Source organism: Chiloscyllium plagiosum, chromosome 7 (assembly GCF_004010195.1).
Source record: "Chiloscyllium plagiosum isolate BGI_BamShark_2017 chromosome 7, ASM401019v2, whole genome shotgun sequence".
NCBI classification, from domain to species: Eukaryota; Metazoa; Chordata; class Chondrichthyes; order Orectolobiformes; family Hemiscylliidae; genus Chiloscyllium; species Chiloscyllium plagiosum.
In genome coordinates, this window is record NC_057716.1 from 39,823,732 (window position 1) to 39,849,723 (window position 25,992).

The 25,992-nt window shown below is 40.6% G+C and overlaps 1 protein-coding gene across 1 annotated transcript in view; it reads left to right on the plus strand.

Annotated features, from left to right (window-relative positions):
• The window catches only part of pde1a (phosphodiesterase 1A, calmodulin-dependent), a 520,230-nt gene that overhangs the window by 181,514 nt on the left and 312,724 nt on the right, over positions 1-25,992 (plus strand). The window contains exons 3-4 of the mRNA XM_043693462.1: positions 6,368-6,478; positions 14,801-14,827. Of these exons, the coding sequence (XP_043549397.1) occupies positions 6,368-6,478; positions 14,801-14,827 (138 nt within the window). The remainder of the gene's footprint in view (positions 1-6,367; positions 6,479-14,800; positions 14,828-25,992) is intronic.

Below are 25,992 nucleotides of genomic sequence, written 5' to 3' on the forward strand. Positions count from 1 at the left end.
GGTCACCTGTAGTGTGACATGAACCCAAGGTCCTGGTTGAAGCCCTCCCTATGGGTACAGAACATAGCTATCAGCCTCTGCTCGGCCACTTTTCTCTGCTGCCTGTCCCAAAGTCCGCCTTGGAGAATGGTCACCCGAAGGTCCGAGGTCGAATGTCCTGGACCTTTGAAGTGTTCTCCAACTGGGAGGGAACACTCCTGTCTGTTGAGTGTTGTGCGGTGCCCATTCATCCGTTGCTGTAGCCTTTGCTCGATTTCACCAATGTACCATGCCTCAGGCATCCTTGCCTGCAGCGTATGAGATAAACTACGTTGGCTGAGTCAAATGAGTACCTGCCGTGTACATGGTGGGAGCTGTCCCCACGCATAATGATGGTATCTATGTCTGCACTCTGACACGTCTTGCAGCGCCTACCATGACAGGGTTGTATGGAGTTGTCCTGAAAGCCGGGCAGTTTGCTACGAACAATGATATGTTTGAGGTTTGGTGGTTGTTTAAAGGCGAGCAGTGGAGGTGTGAGGAAGATCTTGGCGAGGTGCTCATCCTCATTGATACCCCCTCTCACGGACACTCACAACCCTCCACCCCAGACATACACATGGACACTCACAACCCCCCACCCCAGACACACACACTTCTACACTCACACATGCATCCTCTCATAGACTTAGACCACTTTACACTGACACATACACACAAAAACCCACATGCACACATACACATATACGTTTGTGGGCAAATTTGTACTTGCAGAGTTACATTGTACTTTGCTCAAAAACTGCAAGAATCCATGTAAGACTCTGTAAACTCACTTTTTAGATTAGCATCAGTCTAAACATTATGGCACAGACAGGGAACACAGAGGGCTAACACCTTCAATATCTTAACATCTTATCTGGGCTGACACCAATTGTTACAGTTAACCTGAGAATGTAACTTTTAAAAAAAGTTTTGTGATTTACATATGAAAGAAGTGAAACTATCATGGTCATTCTAACAGATGAATGACTTAACAAACAATCAAGGTATTTTCAATGTATAATTTCAGTTACATCACACTGTAAAGTTTTGCTATAAATTCTGTGTCTTACAATTGTGTACTACACAACCACCTGATGAAGGAGCAGCACTCCGAAAGCTAGTGCTTCCAATTAAATCTGATGGACTATAGCCTGGTACTGTGTGATTTTTAACTTTGTACAACCCAGTCCAACACCAACATCTCCAATTCAGGAGAAAAGCAGTTACTAAACCACATAACCTCAATGTTTCTGAGTACAATCATGGGGTATCTGTTTCTCATGAACCATATTATTCATGAGCATGTGTAAGGAAAATCAAAATATAAATCGGTTTACACTCTAACTATAAAACTTCTGAAATATGTATTATTCTTATCGGAATGCTGCTACACCTTTTTTTTTCACTTAAATGAGTTTATTCGTAAAGAGCAACTAGCATAGCTCTATTAGTACCATTTTTAATTGCTATTTTCAAATGCTACATTTGGTCACGGCCTTGTCTGGGGTGGATTCAATGAACTTAAGAGAAGAACTGTGGCCCTAATTTCCTGTATCTCTTTTCATCAGGCTCCACAGTCTTTGCCTATTGTTGTGGGTAGGAGCATGTGCACCAAGGAAGGATGTACTCCAGGTAAAGCTTAAGGAGTCAATTGCTAGAGAAGTGATTGCCTGGGATAGGGTATGCAGCTTGGTGGAGGATGACCTGATCTTGGTAAATGGAGTTGAAAATCACATAATACAGGTTGTACTCCAACAGGTCTATTTAGAAGCACTAGCTTTCGGAGCGCTGCTCCTTCATCAGATGATTGTGGAGAAACTCCACAACCACCTGATGAAGGAGCAGCGCTCCGAAAGGTAGTGCTTCCAAACAAACCTGTTGGACTATAACCTGGTGTTGAGTGATTTTTAACTTTGTACATCCCAGTCCAACACTGGCATCTCCATATAATTGGTAAATTGAGGCAGCTAAGCTTCTAGAGAAGCAATCCTGCTCCTTTACCAGCAGTGCTGGTAAAGTACTTGCATCTTCCACACAGCAGTCCTTATCACCCTTGATCAAATGGGTTTTCTGTGATCCAGTAAGTACATTTAGTGAGGGTTAAGCCTGGAAAACAGGTAAAATTGGAGGTGCCCAGTCTCTAAATTACTAGCTCTCTTATTGGTGCAGGGTTTTTGGATGTTGCCATAAGTCCTACTTCTGTGAATACCAGAGAGACAGGGACTGTTGGATGCTGGTTTCAGATTTTGAATGTCTTTATATTCAAACTGACCTAAATCCACTCCTTTTTGGGGATTAAGTAAGTTTGCAGATGACACTACAATTGGAGGTGTAGTGGACAGCGAAGAAGGTTACCTCAGATTACAACCAGATCTTAATCAGATGGGCCAATGGGTTGATAAGTGGCAGATGGAGTTTAATTAGGTAAATATGAGGTGCTGCATTTTGGGAAAGCAAATCTTAGCAGGACTTATACACTTAATGGTAAGGTCCTAGGGAGTGTTGCTGAATAAAGAGACCTTAGAGTGCAGGTTCATAGCTCCTCGAAAGTTGCAGGTAGATAGGATAGTAAAGAAGGTGTTTGGTATGCTTTCCTTTATTGGTCAGAGTACGGAGTACAGGAATTGGGAGGTGATGTTGCGACTGTACAGGACGTTGGTTAGGCCACTTTTGGAATGTTGCGTGCAATTCTGGTCTCCATTCTATCGGAACGATGTTGTGAAACTTAAAAGACTTCAGAAAAGATTTACAAGGATGGGATATCTGGTCGGCATGAACAGGTTGGACCGAAGGGTCTGTTTCCGTGCTGTAAATCTCAATGACTCTATGACTCTAAATCTCCTGACAGAAAAATTGGCAGATGAACTGACCCCAGATCCCTGCTTTTAACTCAATTTAAAGCTTCGAAGGAGTGAACTTATGGGGCATTGAGGCCCCTGATTTTTAGTCTCTTGACATCCTCTCAGCATCCTTCTGTCCAGTGTCTTGTTCTAATTTGCATCACTTCAAACTGTGGGCAGTGCTTTTATCAGTATTGCAGCTAAGACTCACCTTTCCCTATGTTAAACACAATGGATCAGAGTGGAAGCAGATTGGGCCACCTTGCCATTTTATTGTTCTTTTTGACGATACATTCTCTCCAGAGTTTTGAATAAATTGTTTGCGTTAATGTTTAATTTCAAAGTTAGTTTTTTTCCAAGTTTAAGCAGTTGCCATGGCAATTTTGATCTTATACCTTTAGAAGAAGTAATCTTTTGGTGAAAAAAGAGCTGCTGTAACAGTATAGAACCCAGCCAATAATGACTACAACTGAAATTGTTGCTGAATGCTCAGGGGTAAATGGTGAATTTTATATTTTTGGCGAACATATTGTCTCACATATTGACTTAAATGAAGCACTTCTATGGTAAACCAATTTCCATTGAGACAAACAAGTCATCGAGGTAACAAGCTGCGCAGATGGTACTTGGATTCTGAGTGTGATTCCCAAATATTCAGCTATTGCTGTGCTCAACGAATGTGTGGAACAGACAATCTGAGAAAACAAGACAATCTGTTAAATTTGAAGAGGAAACAGATGATTCAAGTCACTTAACTATGCTCTTTCGTTGCAAGGATATTATCTGCTCACTTTCTATGTTGCATATGTGGAATGAAGTACCTTATAAAACAAAGGAGAAAATGTATTGATGGAAACAACTGACAGCTGCTGTTAAAGTACTGACATTTCTCATTCTGCAGTGTTGGCAAAAAAAACAAAGCTTTAAATTCCAAATTTAGTGAGTCCTGACCTCTGCTGTGCTTCTGTAAGGGGGACCAAATAGTGGCCAGATATTTCTTCAAGTTGGAGGAGATAATCATGAAGAGAGAGATTCCCAGTCTGCACTTCCATATCTCCCACTATGGAATTTGGAACAGCTTATGAAGACCTTGCCAAAGGCTGGTTGACCCACTTTCTGTGAGATAGGTATGTAATGTCCAATTAAACCAGAGAAAATAAAAATGAAGAGAGAGTTGGGTGACTTCCCTACAGCCCAATGCTATTTAAATTTGGGTGTGCTAATCTTCAGTGCTGAGGCTGCCATTTTACACAGTCTACTACAAGGGGAATCACAATCTGATATTGATGGTCCTAGTCTGCCTTTAATTCTCCTTATACCTTGTTTTCAGTTTAGGTTTAAAGATACATAGCTCAAGAATAGCTGTTTATTTTGTCAACTATATTATGGATAAATATTGTCAAATGGCTTTGCATGGTTGCATGCTGTTTTCATTCATTTATACCATTTGACAGTACAGCACCGGCTCTTTTCAATGTTATTAGCTTTAGAAGTTTAGAGCTAAGCCAAAGGCATGGGAATACTGGAAGATTAGGCCTTTAATACATCAGCCAGGAAAGTTTGCCTTTTCGACTTCTGGGTTCTGCAGAAGCCCATGCCTTCTGACATTCAAATTATGATATCCAAACTGAATAGTTTGCTCTTTATTTCTGTACTTGGGTTTCTGGTTGACATGGAGCCTGATTCAATATCTCCTGTTCTGCTGTCAAAACCTGAAATGAAGTGAAATCAAAACAAGTCAGAATCTCCTAATCTTGATTTTTTTTTAACTGTTCATTGTTTTGGAGAGACTTGCATGTAACTATTCATTCTCTTGTCAGTCACTGTTTTGACTGTCTCATTTACTGTACTTTTGTAATGTTTTTATTTGATCATTCTATTTCTCTTCTCAAATTTATTTATAACCTGGTTCTATATCATAGTCTTGTTGACAATAAAGCAGATTATGATATAGACATAGTAATTATGGAATGGGGAGAATTAGAAGAGCTGCATTGCAAATATATGGACAAATCTCCAAGTGTTATAATTCGTAACACTTACTGATTTTTTAACAGATGTATATTGTCAGGCAGATGAGATGGCCTAAGAGGTAGAAGGTTAATATAGTAAAGAAAGGGATATGATCTATTTATAAAGCACCAATCAGATCTCTTGGAAACATCCCAAATGCATCACATACAATCAATTACCTGAGAGTGCAGGGATCTGACTTTTAAACACAGCTTCCCACAATGAGGAACCTATTCATCTATTAACATACTATGAAATTATATTTTAACATATATTGCAACCTTGGTCACTTACCTATGTATCATATAGAATTACATTTGTTGACTATTATAGTTTCACATCGGGCACTTGTAATAATGCAGCTATTAACAATAAATGAGACTGGGTAACTGGCAGCACCAATGTTGTACAATGGTAGAATTGAAATTGATGTGCTCAAGCCTGGCAGGAATTAAGGTCAGTTTGTTTGCTAAAGATGGATGCATAAAATAAATAGGATTTACAATCTTTTATATTTTAGTGTCATATATTTCACAAATAATGCACCCTTCCTGTTTGCTTTTTAACTGATCATTATGTTTCATTAATCTTCCTATAATACTTGAGAATGAGGGATTTTACAGATCTTGGTACTTGTAAATGCCTATAATTTAAATGGTGTGACCAAATAAGGGTTTTAGCATTTGATATTCATTGAACTTACTTTGTATTTCCAATGAAATATATTTGAATACTGCTTAGATGTGGGATTTGCAGATGAATTTAAGAGGATGCGCTATACTGATAGAGTTGTGCAGCTACTAACTCTCTTGGATAAATTGACAGTTACCTACTGAGCAGAGTTGCTAGGAGAGGGTGAATAATTGTGACTTCAGCATTAGCTGTTACGTGTATTTCTTAAATAGCGACCTGTGGAGCTCCATGGTTTCCATCTTATCTGGATTTCTGGTTTCAAAGGTGATGCTGTCCTCTACTGAGATGTTCGATCTGCCCCTGTATTCTTTTCACCGATTTGTTCTTTTGCTGTTTGTATGTAGCATTGCACAATCATTCACCTCTGTTTCTATCTTCAACAGGAGTACAGGGAAGTAATGGTAATGACCCACTTCTCTGTGCTTCTTCTTGTCCTGATCTTTAAGCAGTTTCATTAGAAGTGTGGTCAATATCTAATTCTTTTATATTCATTTGAAAATAGGTTCTTTAGAGAAATTGAAATATTGAATTCTTATTGCAAATATCTCATAGCAGAATATGGATCTGCCATTTTAATATACAGCTATTCTCACTAATTGTGCTTGCTTTGCTGTTTTAAATTCTAGCGCCACCTTACATACAAGAACAGTGCCAAGAAAGTTCACACTGGCAGTACAGGAAAAGCATTCTGATCCTTTATTAAAACAAAATATTTTGAATGTGGCTGTTGGGAAATACCATGCACTGAGAGATATTTAAAGTTGTTGAGCTTGAGTCTAACTGTAGCTATTTAATCCCAGAATTTTCACCATGGAAGCTTCGCCTGCAGAGATGAAGGAATTTGACAGCAGCTGTCTTGAGTTCCTAAAACCAGACAATACTGAGAAAATGTGGATTCGCTTGCAGGGGATGTAAGTATTCTCTGAATGATGAATATTTACACTGTCAACATGTAATGCTGCTTTCTCTACATTCTTCATCTCCAATGTAAAGTCTTGTTCACACTAAAAGGGAAGAAAACATCAGATCATCCCAAAGGACTTAAAAGAATCATAGAATTTTACAGTACCAGAGGCCATTCAACCCATTGTGTCTGTACCAGTTTCCAAAAGAGCTACCCAACTAGTCAAACCTCCAGCCCAATCTTCGTAACCCCCTAAATTAATTACTGTTAAATATATATCTTCGGAAACTTCATATGGAATCTGCGTCAGCCATTCTCCCAGGCAGCGCATTCCAAATCCGAACACCTTTCTGAGTAAAGAAGCTCCTTTTCATCTCACTCCTAGCCTTCTTACTGACAGTCTTGAAAGTTTGTCTCCTAGTTACTGACATGCCAACTAGTGGAGAGTGAATATCCTTCTTTACCCTGTCAAAATTGATCATAGTTTTGACCACTTCACCTTAACTGTGGTTCTGTTCGCCGAGCTGGAAGTTTTTGTTGCAAACGTTTCGTCCCCTGTCTAGGTGACGTTCTGGACCCAATATACCGGCCTGTACAGCGGACAGCTGAAACTGACAACTGGAAGCGGCAGGGACAGGCCACTATGAATGCCGGAGGAAACACCACAGAAGCGCTTCACAGGAGGCTCTCAAGCACTGAGGATGTCACCTAGACAGGGGACGAAACGTTTGCAACAAAAACTTCCAGCTCAGCGAACAGAACCACAGCAACGAGCACCCGAGCTACAAATCTTCTCACAAACTTTGAACTTCACCTTAAATCTTCTCTGCTTCAACGAGATTAACCCCAATTTCTCTAATCTTTCCTTGTATCTAAACTTCCTATTCCCAGCATTATTCTAGTAAATCTCTTTTGCCCTCTTTCCAGGGCTTTAACATCCTTCCTTGAATAAGGTGCCCAGAACTGTAAACACAACTCCAAATGTGTACAGCTGGAGCATTACTTCCTTGTCTTTATATTCTATGCTCTATTTATAAATCTAACGATCTTATAAACCTCCTTAATAACTATTTCAACTTGCCTGGCCACCTTCAGGGAATAATTCAAGTGTATCCCCAATCTCCCTGCTCCTATGCTCCTGTCAAAGTTGTACCATTTAAGCCTGTATTGTTTCTCTTTTTTTTTGACCAAAATGCATTATCTCACATTTCTCTGCAGTAAAATTCATCTGCCAGGTGTCTGCCCATTTGACCAATTTATCATTGTCTGTCTGAAATCGCTCAGCGTTATCCTCACAATTCACTGTTCTCAAGAGCCGAATATCATCTGCAAATTTAGAGATTTTGCCCTCTGCACCAAATTCCAAATTGTTTATACAAATCAGAATAAAACAAGCGTCCCAACACTGAGCCCTAGGGAATACCATTTTCAACTTGTCTCCAATCTGAGAAATGTCGATCCATACCTACCCTCTTTTTCCTATCATTTAGCCAACTTCTAATCCATACTGCCAAAGACTCATCAATCCCAAGCATTTAAAATTTGCTAACCAATCTGACATATGGCACTGTACTAAATGCTTTCTGAAAGTCCAAATATACACCCACAGAACTGCCCTCATTCACTGCCTGTATCCCCTTATCAAAGAACTCAATTAAATTTGTCAACCATGACCTGCACTGGACAAAGCCATGTTGACTATTTAGTGTTACCTTATTTTTCTCCAAGTGTACATTTACCTTATCCCATATTGTCACCTCCATCAGTTTTCACACTATTGATGTGAAGGTGAAAGGTCTCTTGTTTCCTGGGTTGTCCTTTGCTCCTTTCCAAAATAATGGCATCACATTTGCAAACCTTCAGTCCCCGAAGAACTCACCCTGGAAATGTATTTTATTCACTCACTGGCTGTGAGTATCACTGGCTAGGCTAGCATTTATTGCCTATAACTAACTGATCAGAGGGTAGTTGAGAGTCAACCACATTGCTGTGTGTCTGGAGTTACATATAGGCCAAACGAGGTAAGAATGGTAGTTTCCTTCCCTAAAGGGAATTAGTGAACCAAAGTTTTTCCAACAATTGACAATGGATTCATGGTCATCATTAGACTCTTAACTCCAGACTTTTGTTTATTGAATTCCACCATCTGCCATTGTGAAATTCAAACCCAGTTCCCGTAACATTACCTGGGTCTCTGGATGAACAGTCCAGAGATAATACCATTAGGCTATCATTTTCCCCTGTCAATGGCTCCACAATTTTTTCCCATGCCTCTCTCGCAATCTAGGATGCACCCATCTGGGCCTGGCAATTTCTACACTGCCAGCCTTTTTGGCACCTCTTCTTTATCTAAGACTATACTACTCAGTTGCTGAAAACTCATTTTCAACTGGGCCAATGTTACCATTTTGTAATTTGTTAAAGACAGAAACAAAGTATTTATTAAGGATCTTGGCATTACCCTTTGCTTCAGTGAGCAGCTTTCCTTGCTTTTTCCTTATGGGTCCCACTCTATCCTTCCCTAATCTTTTTTGTATTGGTATGTTTGAAGAATATTTTGTGATTCTTTTTAGTGCAGCCTGTCATCCTTTCCTCATGTTTCAACTTAGCCTTCTTTATTCCAGCCTTGGCCTCTAACCTGCATCTGAGATCCTCTTCCTAATTTCTATTGTGATTATTATTCCAGTATGCCCCATATGCTTCCTTATTTTTTTTCATTAATATCCTTAGTTATCTAGGATTTCTACCTTTTGGATACCAGGTATTTATTTCTCATGGCTGTGCCTAGCTTGCACCCTATTCATCTTTTTAAATTCTCGCATCTTTCAACCATAGTTTTATCCACCAAAATGTGTTTCCAACCATGTGCATCAGTTCAACTTTTAAACCCCTTTTCCAGTCTGGGATCTTAATCATTTTCCAACTTAATATTAAACCTTATTATTTTCCGATCGCTTTTTCTCATGTTCTCCCCCTCTCGGACATTCTCCACTTGGCCTGCATCATTTGCTGGGACCAGATCCAGCACAGGTAGGATTGGAAATGTACTGTTCCAGAAAGTGTTCCACACACATTGCAGGAAATCCATCTCTTCTGTGCCCCATATTCTGCCTTTTTCCCATTCTACTATTGGGGAATTGAAATCACCAACTATTACAACCCTACTTGTCCTGAGAATTTTCATAAGTTGCCGATAAATACTCCTTTCTACTTCCTCCCCACTATTTGGAGGTGTATTATAAATAACCAACAAGGTCACAGCTCCCTTCCTGATTCTCACTTCCAACCATTTGGATTCCAAATTAGATCACATCCATTTTTTTAAGAGCACACTTTTGTTATATAACAATTATCCATAAAATTTGCATATATTTATATGTTTTATAAATTGCAAATGTACCAGGAGCCAAAGAAAACCTTATTGCTCCTTGTTGAGGTGTATTGTTTTTTTTCTTCAAATTTACCATTTTGCAGATGCTGGAAATCTGAAATATGTTCAGAGGATGCTGGAAATACACAGCAAATCAGGTAGCATTTGTGGGGAGAAACATAGAGTTTAATCAAATTGATGACCTTTCATCAGAACTAGAAAAGATGTAATAAATGTTTAACTAACACAGAGGTAGAGAACAGAGGATAAGGTGGAATAGTGGACTGAAAGAATGAAAGATGCCTATTTTTGGCTGGAAGAGGGGTGGACTAAATGACAAAGGCGATGAAGGTGCAAGATGAAAAAGGATGATAATGCGACAAATAAAGGATATAAATGGAGGAGGTATAAATGGCACTGGCATAATCATTATCAAGATATGCTGTCAAGAAACAAATGGTAGTGTTAGTTATGATCTGAAGTTGTTGAACTTAATGTTGAGACATGAAGCCTGTCATTAATTGAAGATGAGATGCTGCATTTGGCCTCCTCAGTATAGAGGATCACACATCATGAGCAGTGAATGCAGTATTCTAAATTGAAAAAAAAATGCACAATTAAATTGCTCTTTGATCCAGAAGGATTATTTAGGGTCCTGGATAGCGAGAAAGGATGAGGCAAAAGGGAAAGTGTTACATCTTCTGTATTTCATGGGAAGCTTTCGTGGAAGGAAAGATAGTGATGGTGGAGTGATTGAAGAGTAGACCAGGCTGTAATGGGGAAGGACAGGAAAGGTGTCTTTGTTGGTAGCATTGTGCTGGAGATCATGATTCCTCTCCACCATAGTTGACTAGGCCCTTGACTTTGTCCGCACTAAAACAATTGATGGAGTTAATAGATCTCATGTGGTGTGAACTTTCTTGGTGCAAACCACATACTCAAAACAGGCACTGGGATTGCCATGTATAATTAACCTGTATCTGCTTGTTCTAATGCAGGTCATGGGCAGGCATGCTGCTGTCTTTTCATCTATATGATTGCAATGTGTAACCAGTGCTATATTCATTGTTGATTTGATGACATAACTGAGCAGATAGAGAGAGACAGAGAAAAGATATAAGAGGCTAGCACAAGGTAGAGTTAGCCCACATCATTTGCAGACAGCTTGCACCTATGAAATGGATAGTGTATCTTGAATTGCGTAGGTACTCGAGGTTATTTAATGAGTAAGTTTCATTTGGGAAAGACGCAAGCGAAAGAGAGTGATAATATGTTTGCTGACACAGTAATGGATATTTTGGGAAGGAGGTTGTGAAGAGGAGGGAGATGTCCTTTGCTCGCATGAACCCGGAAACCCATAGAGAGACACTGCAAAGGTATTATGCCAATGGGATCAGATAGCTGTTAGTATCAGCATTGTAGCTCTGAGGACCTGGATGCTGTGCCACAAGAAGTTCAGTTAGTTCAATGAGTGATCAAGGTGTGTGAATATATCTCCAAATGCACTGAACCATGATTCTCATGCAACTCTCAATACACTGCCTCACACAGTTGTTCACTCACCTTTCAGAAATTTCAATCAACCATACCTCACACTTCATATTTATTGTGCTGCCATTGTTTGACACATTTAATCATACTGCAAACCTCCCTTAGGTATTTTATAATGTATATACATGACCAACTACCCAGTCAGGACAACCATGTCACCCAAATATATCACAATTCAGTCATTGACAAGTAGTAGTGCAGAATCTGAAATTGAAGAGGAAGAAGTGACTGATGAAGAATATTCTGACTGGACTGGACAGCTGGTTGCAGGGATGATGTTTTCCCTCTGTGGGGGATTCCAGAGCATGCTGGTCATGATCTCAGCAAATGGGATGGTTGTTTTGGACTGAGATGAGGGGAAGTTTCTTCACTCAGAGGCTGATGCACCTGTGAAATTCTCTGCCACAGAAGGTAGAAACTCTGCAGGAATTCAAGAAGTGGAAGTAGACTTGTGGAAATGAAGACAATGAATTAGTTCAAAAAGAAAATGAATTGATTTTTTAGAAGTTAAGGGAGTATGGGGAGATATTGGGAATATGGTGTTGATATAGAGTATCAGCCATAATCATGTTGATTAGCAGAGCAGGTTTGATCAACCAACTGGCTCATATCATGCCTCACTGGGACAGTGCACTGGAAGTCAAACCCAATCTTTCCCAGAATCATCACAAAAGATAACAATCGAAGATTGCAAAGTATACCCAATTCACCTTTCTGTTTAGACCCTGGAAAGCCAAGAACTCTGACTAGATTTCTGTACTTAACAAGAATTAAAGCTGCAGGTAAATCACTGTAATTTGTTGACATATAACTCAAGTAATTAAAACTCTAACTCCCTCATAAATTCCCCCCTCCACACACATATAGACAGGAACTGGCAAAAAATGACTTAATGGGTTGAGGGGAAAAGAATGGGTAAGGTAACCCAATGGCTCCTGCCCACAGCGTTGATTCAGATGATCTTTTGACCTTCTAGGATTTGTTGTTCCTCAGTCTCTCTTTTCTGGGTAATTTTCACTTTCTTAAAGGGGTAATGTCATCATTGCCCTGCTCCGAGGTTGCAGGTATATCTGCAAAGGGCATGGAGACATCACACTGCCTGTTCCATACTGTAAGAGGAAAATTGTGCTGACATTGAGACCCCTCTTCTTCCTCTACTGTGTCAGCTGTGCTCATTCTGCTTAAGATGACTTCAGACTAATAGGGATGGAAACTAGAGCACCTATGACTGAGCAGAACACTTCAAATCAGAATTAAGACCTTCACCTGTGTCAAACCAGGCACTATTGACTCCAAATTTACCATTTTTAACAATGTAAATCCTCAAGCACTTTTGCAAGTTAAGTAGATTTTACTCAGAAATTAACCTGAAAGTAATTGATGATTCCCCAGAAAAATGTTTTGCGGGTGAGGGGAGGAAGGGGTCCCTTCCTGCTGCCAAATACACATGCAGCTGTCTGAAGTTAAGAGAATGCTTTAGATGAAACGTTGACTCAAACGTTATGCTGCCAGATTTGAATCATTGTTAGGCTCTAACTGACATCATGATATGCCAGTTCACCCTCCTGGTGCTTGCTGGATGTTTATGGGCAGCTAAATTTAAAGTGAATGTCACTGATTTTATCATTTCAAGACAAGTAGGCCCGTATTTCGTTCTACAATTTTGAAATATGTATTTGTTGTATTTGAGTATATTTAAATTATTTCCATTGCTGTTCATTCACAATATAAAATAAGGAGTTTAGAAAATGAGAATCATTTATTTGGCAGGAGAAGAACATAACCATCTAAGGGAAATTCTTTGAAAGCCCAAAAACCATTTTCTGTCCTCATTAATCCATGCTTCCATTAATGTGAAATTGTAATTGACTTCATTAAAGTAAGTGTTTTGGGTTTAATTATTTAAGTGGAATAGTGATCGTGGTCCAGTGCATTTGAAAATGATGGAGCAATCTCATGTCTTCCTTAATGAAATAAATTGCCAAGCTACTGGAGCTGGTGATTGAACTATCTCTTTAAAACATTTTTAATGAAAGACAGTTGAGACTTGCGGTTGTTACTGAAGTTTCATTTTATTCTTTATCTGAGCAAATAAGACTTAGGGCAAGTGATGATGCTGAAAATTGGATTTGTTGATGGCAAAATGACATCATGTTGGGTGTGGTGACTAAAAACATCTAAATAATTATTCCTGTGTTGCTTCTAGTAGATCTGTAGCATAACAGTGTAGCACTTTCTAAAGTCAAGTTAAAAAGAAATCTGCAAATTGCTATGGTGGATTTTATCATTAGAATGAGATAAGTGCAGGCACAGCCAAGCTTCATATTTTGGTTGAAAGCCAACGTAAGCTTTTTTTTAAAATGTAGTGTTGCATGTAATTACATACTGTCATTTTATCAATACTTAATATTTTGGGATTATACAGTTGATGTTCTCACATAATAAAAGTGTCTTTAAAAGGTAATTGGACATGAAGATATTTCTAGTTATTACAGTCTGAAATAGGAAGATTCTATAATCAATAGTTTGTCTTAGACAAACTAAGTCTAATATCTCAAACAAGTTCCCAATTTGGATGTTCATTTTTGGATTTTCTTTTCCTTAGTTCATTGATTTCACTCTCTATTTGCACAAATCAGCTCTAATGTTGTAGCTCATTTGAGGGGCAGATCTGGCATGAAGCAAAACTGCACTTTTCCCACTCCCAGCATTCCTAAGACAACCATAAATCCTGAGAGCAGGCACGGTAAGTGGGAAGTCACTCTGCTTCCAAGCAGATCTGTTCTGGTCTGCTTGACATGCTGCAGCAGTCGTCTGGACAGACTCCAGCAGATAGTTTTAAAATTGCTGGCTTATTCTTCAGGAAATACTCAGTAAGTCAGGCGGCATCAGTGGAGAGAGAACCACTTAACATTTGATGAAAGATAATCAATCTGAAGTACTAATTCTGTTTTTCCCTCCACAGATGCTACTAAGCACTGCTGAGTATCACCAGTATTTTCTGTTCTTGGTTCAGAGTTTCAGCGTCCCACAGTATTTTGATTTCTAGCTGTTTTTGCTGGTTTAATGGGAATCGGGGTGTTTTGTGATGCTGAACGTCACCTCTGAGTTGGAAAACTTCCTAACCCTCCAACTCTTGTTCCGTGGGTGTGAACATTATAGCTTTACACTGAAAAGTGATAGGATTTTCCAACCAGTTGAACATTGGCAGAATTCTGCTAGTTTCCAATTTAATCCCAAATGCCAATTAAACTAATCGCTGCCATACAGATGTTGTGCCATGGAATTGCTTTTCCTGGCTCATAGAATTTTGGAATCATAATCTTTGCCTGTTATAACTGTAATCATTTCATGATATGTCTTTATGCTGAAGGGCAAATAACAGCTAATGTAACATTTTTCTTACAGACAGAAATACAAAAACACATCACAGAGGTAAGGCTATTTACTTAGCACTAATTTTAAAACATCTCGAAGTATGACTTATGTCCTTTATTTAAAATTTTTGTTGTTTAATTGAATTTTTCCAATAAATTCATGAACTCGGCGTATTTGGAGATGTCTGATTTGCATTGATGTATGGTTTCATTACAAAGCTTAGCACATTGGAGAATGTATTTTTTGAATACTTGTGAGAATTTAGCTGCAGCATAATTACACTCTTTAGACAATGAAGTATTCTGTAGCATTAATGCAAGCAAAATAATATTGAAAATGATTAGTTAAAAGTACGGTGAATAGATTCATGTTATCCTATCTGTTGAGTTCATATTGGCCCTTGATAAGTTTTAATGAGGTGGGTGGGAAGATTTTCTCTTTGTACGATGGAAGTCATTTAATTTGAAAAGATGGTCAAAAACTTAGTGCCTTTTTGCACAATTAGGTTCTTAACTGAGCTTCCACTTACTCTTTATAGGTCATTTAGTATAAGAGTGGGACCAGAAGTGAGAACTTTTGTTAACAGACATTTGAGCATTCCAACATTCAAAGTCATGCAGTCTAAGACTTATGTGCCCCACCTTCATCACAGTGAAGTTTGGCAACTTACAGAGACATTCAAGAAGCAGAAAGAAGTCTGCTCCTTTCTATATGTGTATTAAGACAAGGGCCCCATTTCATAATATTAAACGTATTATATGTTCACTATTGCTGAAATAAAGACACCTTGAACTTGCCGATCACTGTTCAAAATTTTGTTTCCAAATAATCTGCAGCAATATGGCATGGCTTCCCAATATAGAAGCGGATCTAAAGGATACAGCTTCTTATTCAGTACCTGGTAAATCAATGTCAATCCTGACACTAATTCTACCACGTCAATCTTTTGTTTCATAGATGTTTATGCCCTTTTCTCAAAAGAAAAGAAATAAAGTAGAATTCTCATTTCATGATAACGTGATGCAACATAAAACTATCTCTCACATTCTGACAACTTTCTTCAGGGAATATTATAGATACCCTGGCACCATCCAGGTATTGTAACCATTACTTTAGCATGTCCAGTACCTGCTTATTGAGATGCACCATGTCAAATGTGCCTCACTATGAAGAGTGTCGAGGTCTATCTAGCAATGTCATAAGTCATGTTTCAAGTGTGTAACTCATAAGAAGCCAATCAACCAATCCATTGTCATCCTGAATTAAGTAGAGCTGCCTTTTTTACCCTCAGTCACTCTGAGATATTCTTCTTGGGCACCATTAGTTTTATATAAGTAAATATTGTCTTTTTTTTGATGAATGTTGCAAGTTGTTACACAGCTGCCTGATTAACCACTTAATGCAAATGATGGAAGTTTAACATCTTACATAAAATCATGCAGGACTCAACTGCTGTTAAATTAAATATAGTTATAATCATATTGAAATAGAACCAATATGACTTTGCTAATGTTCTGCTGGTGAGTTGTATCAATACTGTCTGAAATTTAAATCACTGGGCCAGTCTGATCCTTTCTGCAAGTCCTCAGCAGACGAGGCAATATCTAGGGAGAGTGAAACAGAATTTACATGTTGGGCCAAAGAACTTTTGGCAGAACATTCTTGACTGGAATTTTGGGAAAACTCTTCAGACTTTGAATTTTGCAGAGCTCCTCTAATTTCCCGCTGTATCTTCAGCAGGAACTTCAAAGAATCGCCATATTTAGCTGTACTTTGTCATTTTTCCAGGTATTCAACAGATGTCAGGCGAGAGAGCCCCATTTGAAGTAGGCCTTGATTTCCAATCTGATATTACATTGACAGCTCTTTTAAACTTGTTCAAGTCTATGGCAGTATTACCTGCAGTCATTAGTGCTACTGATAGATGTTGACAGGTTCCCTATGGATTTTCCAATTAGCAAAATATGACTTGAAATGAAACGATGTACTGGCATAGATTTTAATGTATTATATTGTAATTGTTCTCCCATCCCTTCTTGCACATGTATGTTTCCAATTCCCATCTACCCTCTTTCCACCTCAACAGGAAGTACATCTATTTATATAATACCTTTAACATTGTAAAACATTCCAATGCAGTTCACAAGAGCATTATCATAAAAGAAATGTAAGGAAATAGAGGAAAGATGAACACAGGCTTGCCCAAAGAGATGTGTTTTAAGGAATGTCTTAAAGCAGGAGAGGGATGGAAAATGATAAGAGGGAATTCTAGAGCTCTTTTAAGACCATAAGACCATAAGACATAGAAGTGGAAGTAAGGCCATTCGGCCCATCGAGTCCACTCCGACATTCAATTATGGCGGATGGGCATTTCAACGCCACTTACCTGCACTCTCCCTGTATTCGTTAATCTCTTGCGAGATTAAGAATTTATCAGTCTCTGCCTTGCAGACGTGTAATGTCCCGGCGTCCCCTGCGCATTGTGGCAATGAATTCCACAGGCCCACCACTCTGGCTGAAGAAATGTCTCCACATTTCCGTTTTAAATTGATCCCCTTTAATTCTAAGGCTGTGCCCACGGGTCCTAATATCCCTGCCTAACAGAAACAAATTCCCAGCGTTCACCCTTTCCAAGCCATGCATTATCTTGTAAGATTCTATTAGATCTCTCCTCAATCTTTTAAACTCTAAGCTCATCTCGCTGTTATTAATGTTTACATCTCTACCCTTCAATTAACTCCCCCTTTCCTCGTTCTCCCCCAATTACCCTTTCCGCATTTTCTCAATATTCATTTTTCAGTTCTACTTTTACTTCCCAATGTTTTATCCTCTCTCTCAATCCCTCCATCACCCTCACCATCCTCTCTCTTCCACTCCTCAACCCTCATACCTAAGGAGGTTTGAAATACTGATTAGGTCATGGCTGACTGGATTGTGCCATCAATGCCAGTTTCATGCCTGGCCCCATATCCTTAACTTTCATGTAAATCAAAACTTTATCGAACTCAGCATGGAATACATTTGAAGACCCAGACAATGACTGGTGTTTGGAACCTGACCTGCTTGATCACGGCATTCCCAAAAGATTTTGGCGAATGGGAAGATGGCCCTGCAACTCTCAGGCAGGGACCTGTTGGTGCAACAGACCCTGTTTGTCTCTCTGTGTAATCCAGAATGTGCAGCATGGCTTTGTGTGTGGATTGTCATGTCTCACAAACTTGATTGAGTTGTTTAGAGGATTTCACCAAGAAAATAAATGAGAGCAGAGAAATAAACTTTGTATACGTGGACTTTAGTAAAGCCTTTGACAAGGTTCTGCATAGTAGACTGGATAGTAAAGTTAGATCACATGGGATCAGGGAGAGCTTGGCAATTGGATACGAAATTGGCTTGACAGTAGGAGGTAGAGGGTGGGAGTGGAGGGTTATGTTTTGGATTGGAGTTCTATGACCAGTCATGTTCTGCAGGGATGGGTGCTGGGTTCACTGTTGCTTGCCATTTGTATACAATATTTGGATGACAATATGGAAAGCATGCTTAGTAAGTTTGCTGATAACATTAGGGCTTCAGGTACATTGTTCTTTGAAGGTCGCCTCACAAGGCGACAGAGTGGTAAAGAAGGCATTTGGCACACTTTGCTTCATTGCTCAAACCAGTGTCGGTGTTGGGACATCATGTTGAGGTTGTACAGGATGTTGGTGAGGCCTATTCTGGAGTACTGTGTACAGGTTGCCCTGTTATAGCAAGGATCTTAATAAATTGGCAAGGGTTCAGAAACGTTTTTAATGGATCTTACTGGGACTGGAGAGTCTGAATAAGCTGGAACTTTCTTCACTGGAGTGTAGGAGGTAGAAGGGTGACCTTATAGAGGTTTGTAAAATCATGAGAGAATAGATAAGGTGAATAGCCAAGGTCTTTTTCCTAGGGTTGGGGGTGTAGAAAACTAGGCGGCATATTTTTAAGGTGAGAAGAGAAAGATTTAAAAGGGACCCCAGGGCAACTTGTTCATGCAGAGGGTGGTACGTTTGTGGAATGAACTGCCAGAGGATTTGGCAGATGCAGGTACAGTTACAACACTTATAACACATTAAGACAGGTACCTGAATAGGAAACTTTTCGAGGAATTTGGGCCAAATGCAGGCAAATGGGACACGTTTAGTCTGGGAAACTTGGTCAGCATGGATGCATTAGACCCAAGGGTCTGTTTCCATGCTGTATGACTTCATGACTCAGTAACTTCAGATCTCCAGTATCTGCAATTCTTTGTTTTATTTAAATAAGGCACACCTTCATTGCTGCGTGTATGCAACATGGATCAATGTACAGAGGAACCTCAATTATCTGGCATTCGATTATCCGAATATCGGATTATCTGGCAAGATTGCAAGGTCCCGAAGTTTGGACAAACTATGTTAGCCGGCATTCAATTATCCGGAATTTGATTAACCGAACAAAATACTCCCCGCCTGTGTCCTTTGGATAATCAAGGTCCCTTAGTATGTGATAAGAGCCTGCTCCATTATCCAGAAGCAAGAGCAACAGGGCACTTACATGGGTCCTGCTGACACCATTGGCCTTTGTCCCACAACATAGCTAGGTGTTGGTGTGAATGAGTTGGTCAGCAATATCTGGGGCAAGGAGGTGTACAGCAAAAGAAAGGTTAATATATTAGGTTGCCCAGAGGCAAGGGACTTCACAGATCTGTGTCCTGTGTCGTGTATGGGTCCATGTGTAATGTTCTTTCCCTATAAACATGCTCATATCTGTGGATCCGACAGGGTGCGACACTTAACCCACCACTGCAAGTGTAGTCACAGTCATTTTCTTTCATAATGGTCAATTTTGAGTTCTGGCACAGTGGAAGGGTGACATTGAGTGCTCCTCAGCCAGTGGCTTCCAACTTATGCCTCTACGTGGCAGTGAGTCCCCAAACATCCAAATCCCCTTCCTGGTAACCCTTCCTGTAAACATATAGGCTTCGGACTGCTCTGGGGCAACCCATTCATGGAATGGGGTTGTTGCTGACTGGGCCAGCACTTATTGCTCATCCCTCGTTCCTTTTCAGGAGGTGATGGTCAGCTATCTTCTTGAAACACTGAATTTATTTTGCTTTAGATCTAACCACAGTGCTATTAAGAAGGGAGTTACAGGATTTTGACCCAGTGACACTGAAGGAATGCTGGTATACTTCCAAGTCAGGATTGCGAGTGGCTTGGAGGGACTGGAACTTGCAGAAGGTGCTGTTCCCATGTATTTGATGCCCTTGTCTTTCTAGACCCGCAGTGGTTGTGTGTTTGGAAAGTGTTGCCTAACGAGCGTAGGTGAACTTCTGCAGCGCATCTTTTACAGTCATATTCATTGAGTCATTGAGTTATACAGCACATACACAGACCCTTCGGTCTAACCCATCCATGCCGACCAGATATCCTAAACTGATCTTGTCCCATTTTCCAGCATTTGGCCCACATCCCTCTCAACCCTTTCTATTCATGTTCACATCTATCTGCTGCCTTTTAAATTTTGTAAATCTACCAGCCTCCATCATTTTCTCTGGCAGGTCATTCCATACACACACCACTATCTATGAGAAAAGTTGCCCCACTAGTCCTTTTTAAAACTTTCCCTTCTCACCTTAAACCTATGCCCTCTAGTTTTGGACTCTACTACCCTGGGTAAAAGATCTTGGCTATTCAAACTATCCATACCACTCATGATTTTACAAACCTCTATGAGGTCATCCTTCAGCCTCCGACCCTCCAGGGGAAAATGGTCCCACCTATTCAGCCTGTCCCTATAACTCAAACCCTTCAATCCCAGCAACATCCTTGCCAATCTTCTCTGAACACTTTCAAGTTTAACAATATCTGGAGCCCAGAACTGAACATGTATTCTAAAACTGGCCTCACCAATGTCCTGCAACATGACAACCCAACTCTTATATTCAATGCACTGCCCAATTAAGGCTAGCATGCCAAACACCACCTTCACCATGCTGTCTACCTGTGACTCCACTTTCAAGAAAATATGGACCTGCATCCCTAGGTCCCTTTGTTTGACAACTCTTCCCAGGACCCTTCCATTAACTGTATAAATCCTGCCATGATTCGCCTTACCAAAATGTAACACCTCATATTTATCAAAATTAAACTCCATCTGCTAATCCTCTGCCCATTAGCCTATCTGATCAAGATCCTGCAAATTTATTAGCCATACCTCCTGTTCTGTGCTGTACTTTTCTATGTTCTATGTTCTATATTCACATCCAATGCCACCACCCCTGTCTCCTACCTTGAAGCCAATTTGTATCCAATTGGCTAACTCCCCCTTTTTAGATGGTAAACACTGCTGCTAGTGAATGGACTAACTGTGACCCCTTCACAGGTAACCTAACCAAATAGCCCTAGACAGGAAGAGCCCAGACAGCTTTCTGCAATTCTCCTTGACTACATTAACTCTCCCTCTGGAGTGGTCACTATGTAGCCAAAAGACTGGTTGTGACCCAGTCCCCGTGCTGCAGAGACATGAACTCTTTGATTAAATTAGCATTTAAGTTTATCTCCCTTCGAGAGCTTTCAGCATATTCTTGTATGACATTAGGATAGTTGGAACAAGCAAACAAATTAATCTCTTCCACTCCTTTTTAAAAAAAACGCAACTCCTCAAAAGAGACAGCAGAGACTTCATTGTCATTGGCATGATAGTCAAAGAATGTAACAAGTTCTTGAACTATTACAGCCAGCAGATCATCTATCTCTGCAGCAGGATTGTACATTTCCAATCTGCTCCTACTTTAACATTCATAATTCACAGGATAGAGCCTTTGCTCCTCAGAAATATTCAACTGCCTTTTGCTTAGATTTTCTTTGTACATTTGGGAATTTCTTCCCAACCTACAGGAAAAAAAAAGTTTTCTACTGAGTATGAAGACAGGATGGATCTGAGGGCCATCTGTCAAATTGTATGGATTCTGCACAGTCTGAGAAAATTCAAGCCAGAATTTCATTATGGGCACAATCAGAAAACGGGGTGAAAAGTCAGCTTAAAATGATGCAGGCTTTGAATTAACCCCTAGGAAAACAGTGACTAAGTGGGAACTCAACAATCATAAGTTGCAGTTATCAGCAACGGTGTAAGGATAGTTTCAGAACATACCCTAACATATGACCATCAGTTATTGCAATACATGTAAGTAACAATTTATGTGAAGTACTAATATCTCTACTTCAAGTGACAGTTGCCAGTATAATGTGGAACATTGGATTTATTTACATGACCTTCAACTTTAGATTTCTAGCAGAAATTGTTTATTTGCTATATCATAGATGAGATTAAGTTGCTTTGCATGTTTTCTGCTGTTATTACCAACTTCACAGTTCGAAAAACAACTGCAGAAAATAATAAGTTAAAATATTGTAGTGAACCAGTAATGACATAATTCAGATCACTACAGAGGGCCTACGGTAGCTCAGTGGGTTAGCACTGCCGTCTCACAGCGCTGGGGACCTTGGTTCAATTCCACCCTCAGGCAACCATCTGTGTGGAATTTGCATGTTCTCTGCATGTCTGTGTGGGTTCCTCCAGGTACTCTAGTTTCCTTCCACTGTCACAAAGATGTGCAGGTTGGGTGGATTGGCCGTGCTAAATTGCCCATAGTGTCCAGGGATGTGCAGGCTAGGGGATTAGCCATGGGAAATTCAGGGTTACAGGGGATGGGGTGGGTTTGGGTGGGATGCTCTTCAGAGGGTTGGTATGGGCCGAGTGACCACATTGTAGGGACTTTATGAATTAGAAGTTTTCTCATTTACTGTCAAGGTTGGTGCAATGTATGAGGATGTCAAGAGCAAAAACAGACTTAAAACTGCCAATGGTAAATGATTTTGTTGTAGAGATTCCAGATTTCACTCCAACAAAATAGCTGGAAACACCCCTGAGAGCACAGTTGGGTGAGTGCAAACCTGAATTGAGAGCTTGAAGTGATCTGAATTGTGTCATTATTGGTTTATTTGTGAACGCCTGATTTGGCACAATTTGGCTTACTTCGGGTTCAAACATGGCTGTCCTGTACATGTGCAAACTGCCTCTCTGCACATTTAAGGTGCCACTTCCCTTATTCCACCATTACAATTCAGCAAGAAAGACCAACATTTCCCCTTGAAGTTGCCTGGTTCACATTTCCCTTCAGTCTCACTTACAATTTACAGTTAAGGCCATGACAACAAAATATGTTTGAAACATAAATATGTGGAAAAGTCTGTGAAATAAATATCGACGTAGGAACATTTTAACTCTTCCAGTCAGCAAATTTTTGTAGTTAAGTACAAAATGTCAATCCAGTTATTTACAGTAGTTTTTAAAAGGTGATTTAATGTTTGTTACATCACATCTTTTTGTCATCTTGGTCTATATAGCCTAGAATTTGAGTGATGTGTTCAGTAGATTTCGGCTGGTTCATCGTGAAGAGCGCATCTATGATCTCTGCTGTTAGGTAATGAATATAAATTGTGTTAATTTGCAGGTTAGCACATACAATAGCCAACAGTTATCATTTTGCACTTTTAAAAAATGTACATGCACTGAGAATGGAAGAGATGTGACTTATTCCAAATCAAAACTTAATGATTTGTATGTTAATATCAAAAATAGACCTTTTTTATATTTAAGATATTATCTTTGTGTTGGAAATGTAGCAGACCAGTAACTAATGTAAACCTAAATATTGTTTTGCAGTTAAGAACACAATAGAAAGCCACTGGGAATGTAAACATTTCTAGCTTGCACTTTTCCTTAAGGTGAAAATCGAGGAGAGGCACATATTGTTCAGACGACTATTCCATTTTCTAAATTACGTTATTAGCCTCAGGTAGATTTTGATTGACAGGTTTGTCACGGCAGCTGCAAAGCAATTAGCAGAAGCAATCTCAGAGGAATCCAAGAGGTTCTTCAGAGGTATCCAACACAGAAACCCCATGGTATAGGTCAGGAATGTGGTCTACCATTGAGTCACTCGAAGACATTACTTGCCTAAAATTTCACTGGAATGGTCTAAGATAGATATGGCCGAAAGATTTCTATTGTGTTAAAGTATTTTTAAAAAGTCTGTTCTTTTTTCTGAAACTAGATCTTGCTCACTTGAAATCTGAATGTATTTCTTTAAGTGGATAGCTGATTTGAGTTGGAATTGAAGTTTTTGTAACAGGACTTACTCATAATAATGCAAAATGTAAGGATTCAGACTCTCCAGTCTCCAGATATTGATTAGGATACTGTGGAAGTCCCAATATGTTGACCCCAATGGGAATTGTCAAAGAAGTTTGAATGTCTGTTGGAAAAATCCTCTACTCCCCTCTGTGACTCTCTGCAAAGTCACCAACTCTGAGGGAGGAATCATATCAGGATCTAAGCCACTTGAGCTACAGTGAGATGGGTGGAAGAATTTACAATTCTGGATTAGTGGTGCTGGAAGAGCACAGCAGTTCAGGCAGCATCCAAAGAGCTTCGAAATCGACGTTTCAGGGCTTTTTCCAGCACCACTTTTTTTTATTTCAAAAATATACTTTATTCATAAAATACTTTGATAATCTGTACAACTGGACAGGCCATACATATGTAAACATTCCATTTGTTTGCATACCGAAAACAGAATAATTATTCCTATTTACAGGTCTGTACGATTACAGTTTTAGCTGAGGCGTCAGCAGAGCCCAAATGACTGCGTGGGCCCCCGTTCTTCTTAGGCAGGCAGATGTTACACAGTGGTCTTTCCCCTAGGCGCCTTGGCGGCAGCTGCCCCAAGCTTCAGCGCGTCCCTCAACACGTAGTCCTGGACCTTGGAATGTGCCAGTCTGCAACACTCAGTCGGGGTCAACTCCTTCAGCTGGAAGATCAACAGGTTTCGGACCGCCCAGAGAGCGTCCTTCACCGAGTTGATGATCCTCCAGGCACAGTTGATGTTCGTCTCGGTGTGCGTCCCGGGGAACAGGCCGTAGAGCACGGAGTCCCGCGTCACGGCGCTGCTCGGGACCAACCTCGACAAACACCACTGCGTTCCTCTCGCAGACTTTTTCTGCGTCGGCACATTCCAGAAGGAGGTGTGTGACAGTCTCGTCCCAACCCGCAGCCGCTTCGAGGGCAGCGTGCAGTGCGGCTGAGAGTCTGGGCGTGCATAAAGGATCTCACAGGCAGAGCCCTTCTCACCACCAACCAAGCCATGTCTTGGTGCTTGTTGGGGAGTTCTGGCGATGAGGCATTCTGCCAAATGACTTTGACAGTCTGTTCAGGGAACCGCTCGATAGATCCGCCCTCTCCTTTTCCCGAAGGGTCTCAAGGACACTACGTGCTGACCACTTCCTGATGGACTTGTGGTCAAAGGTGTTTTTTTCTTCATAAACTTCTCCACGAAGGACAGGTGATACAGAACGGTCCAACTACTCGGAGCGTTCCGCGGCAGCGAGGCCAGGCCCATCCTTCGCAACACTGGGGACAGGTAGAACCTCAGTACGTAGTGACACTTGGTGTTTGCGTACAGAGGATCCACGCACAGCTTGATGCAGCCACACACAACGGTGGCCATCAAGGTGAGGGTGGCATTGGGTGTATTTTTTCCCCCGTTGCCCAGATCTTTGTACAGCGAGTCCCTTCGGACCCGGTCCATCTTTGACCTCCATATAAACTGGAAGATGGCCCGGGTGACTGCAGCAGCACAGGTTCTGGGAATAGGCCAGACCTGTGCCACGTATAACAGCAATGACAGTGCCTCACACTTGATGACCAGGTTTTTTCCCGTGATGGAGAGCGACCGTAGCTTCCATCTGCCCAGTTTCTGCCTCACTTTGCTGATACTCTCCTCCCAAGACTTGGCACACGCCCCAGCCCCCCCGAACCAATTACCCAGCACCTTCAGGTGGTCAGTCCTGACGATGAAGGGGATTGAGGATTGGTCGGCCCAGTTCCCAAAGAGCATGGCCTCGCTCTTGCCTCGATTTACCTTGGCCCCCGAGGCCCGTTCGAACTGGTCACATATGCACATGAGTCTGCGCACGGACAGCGGATCCGAGCAGAAAACGGCGACGTCATCCATGTACAGGGAGGCCTTAACCTGCAGGCCCCCGCTGCCAGGAATAGTCACCCCTCTCAGGCTTGCATCCTTCCTGATGGACTCAGCAAATGGCTCTATGCAGCACACAAAAAAGGCAGGAGAGAGAGGGCAGCCTTGCCTGACTCCA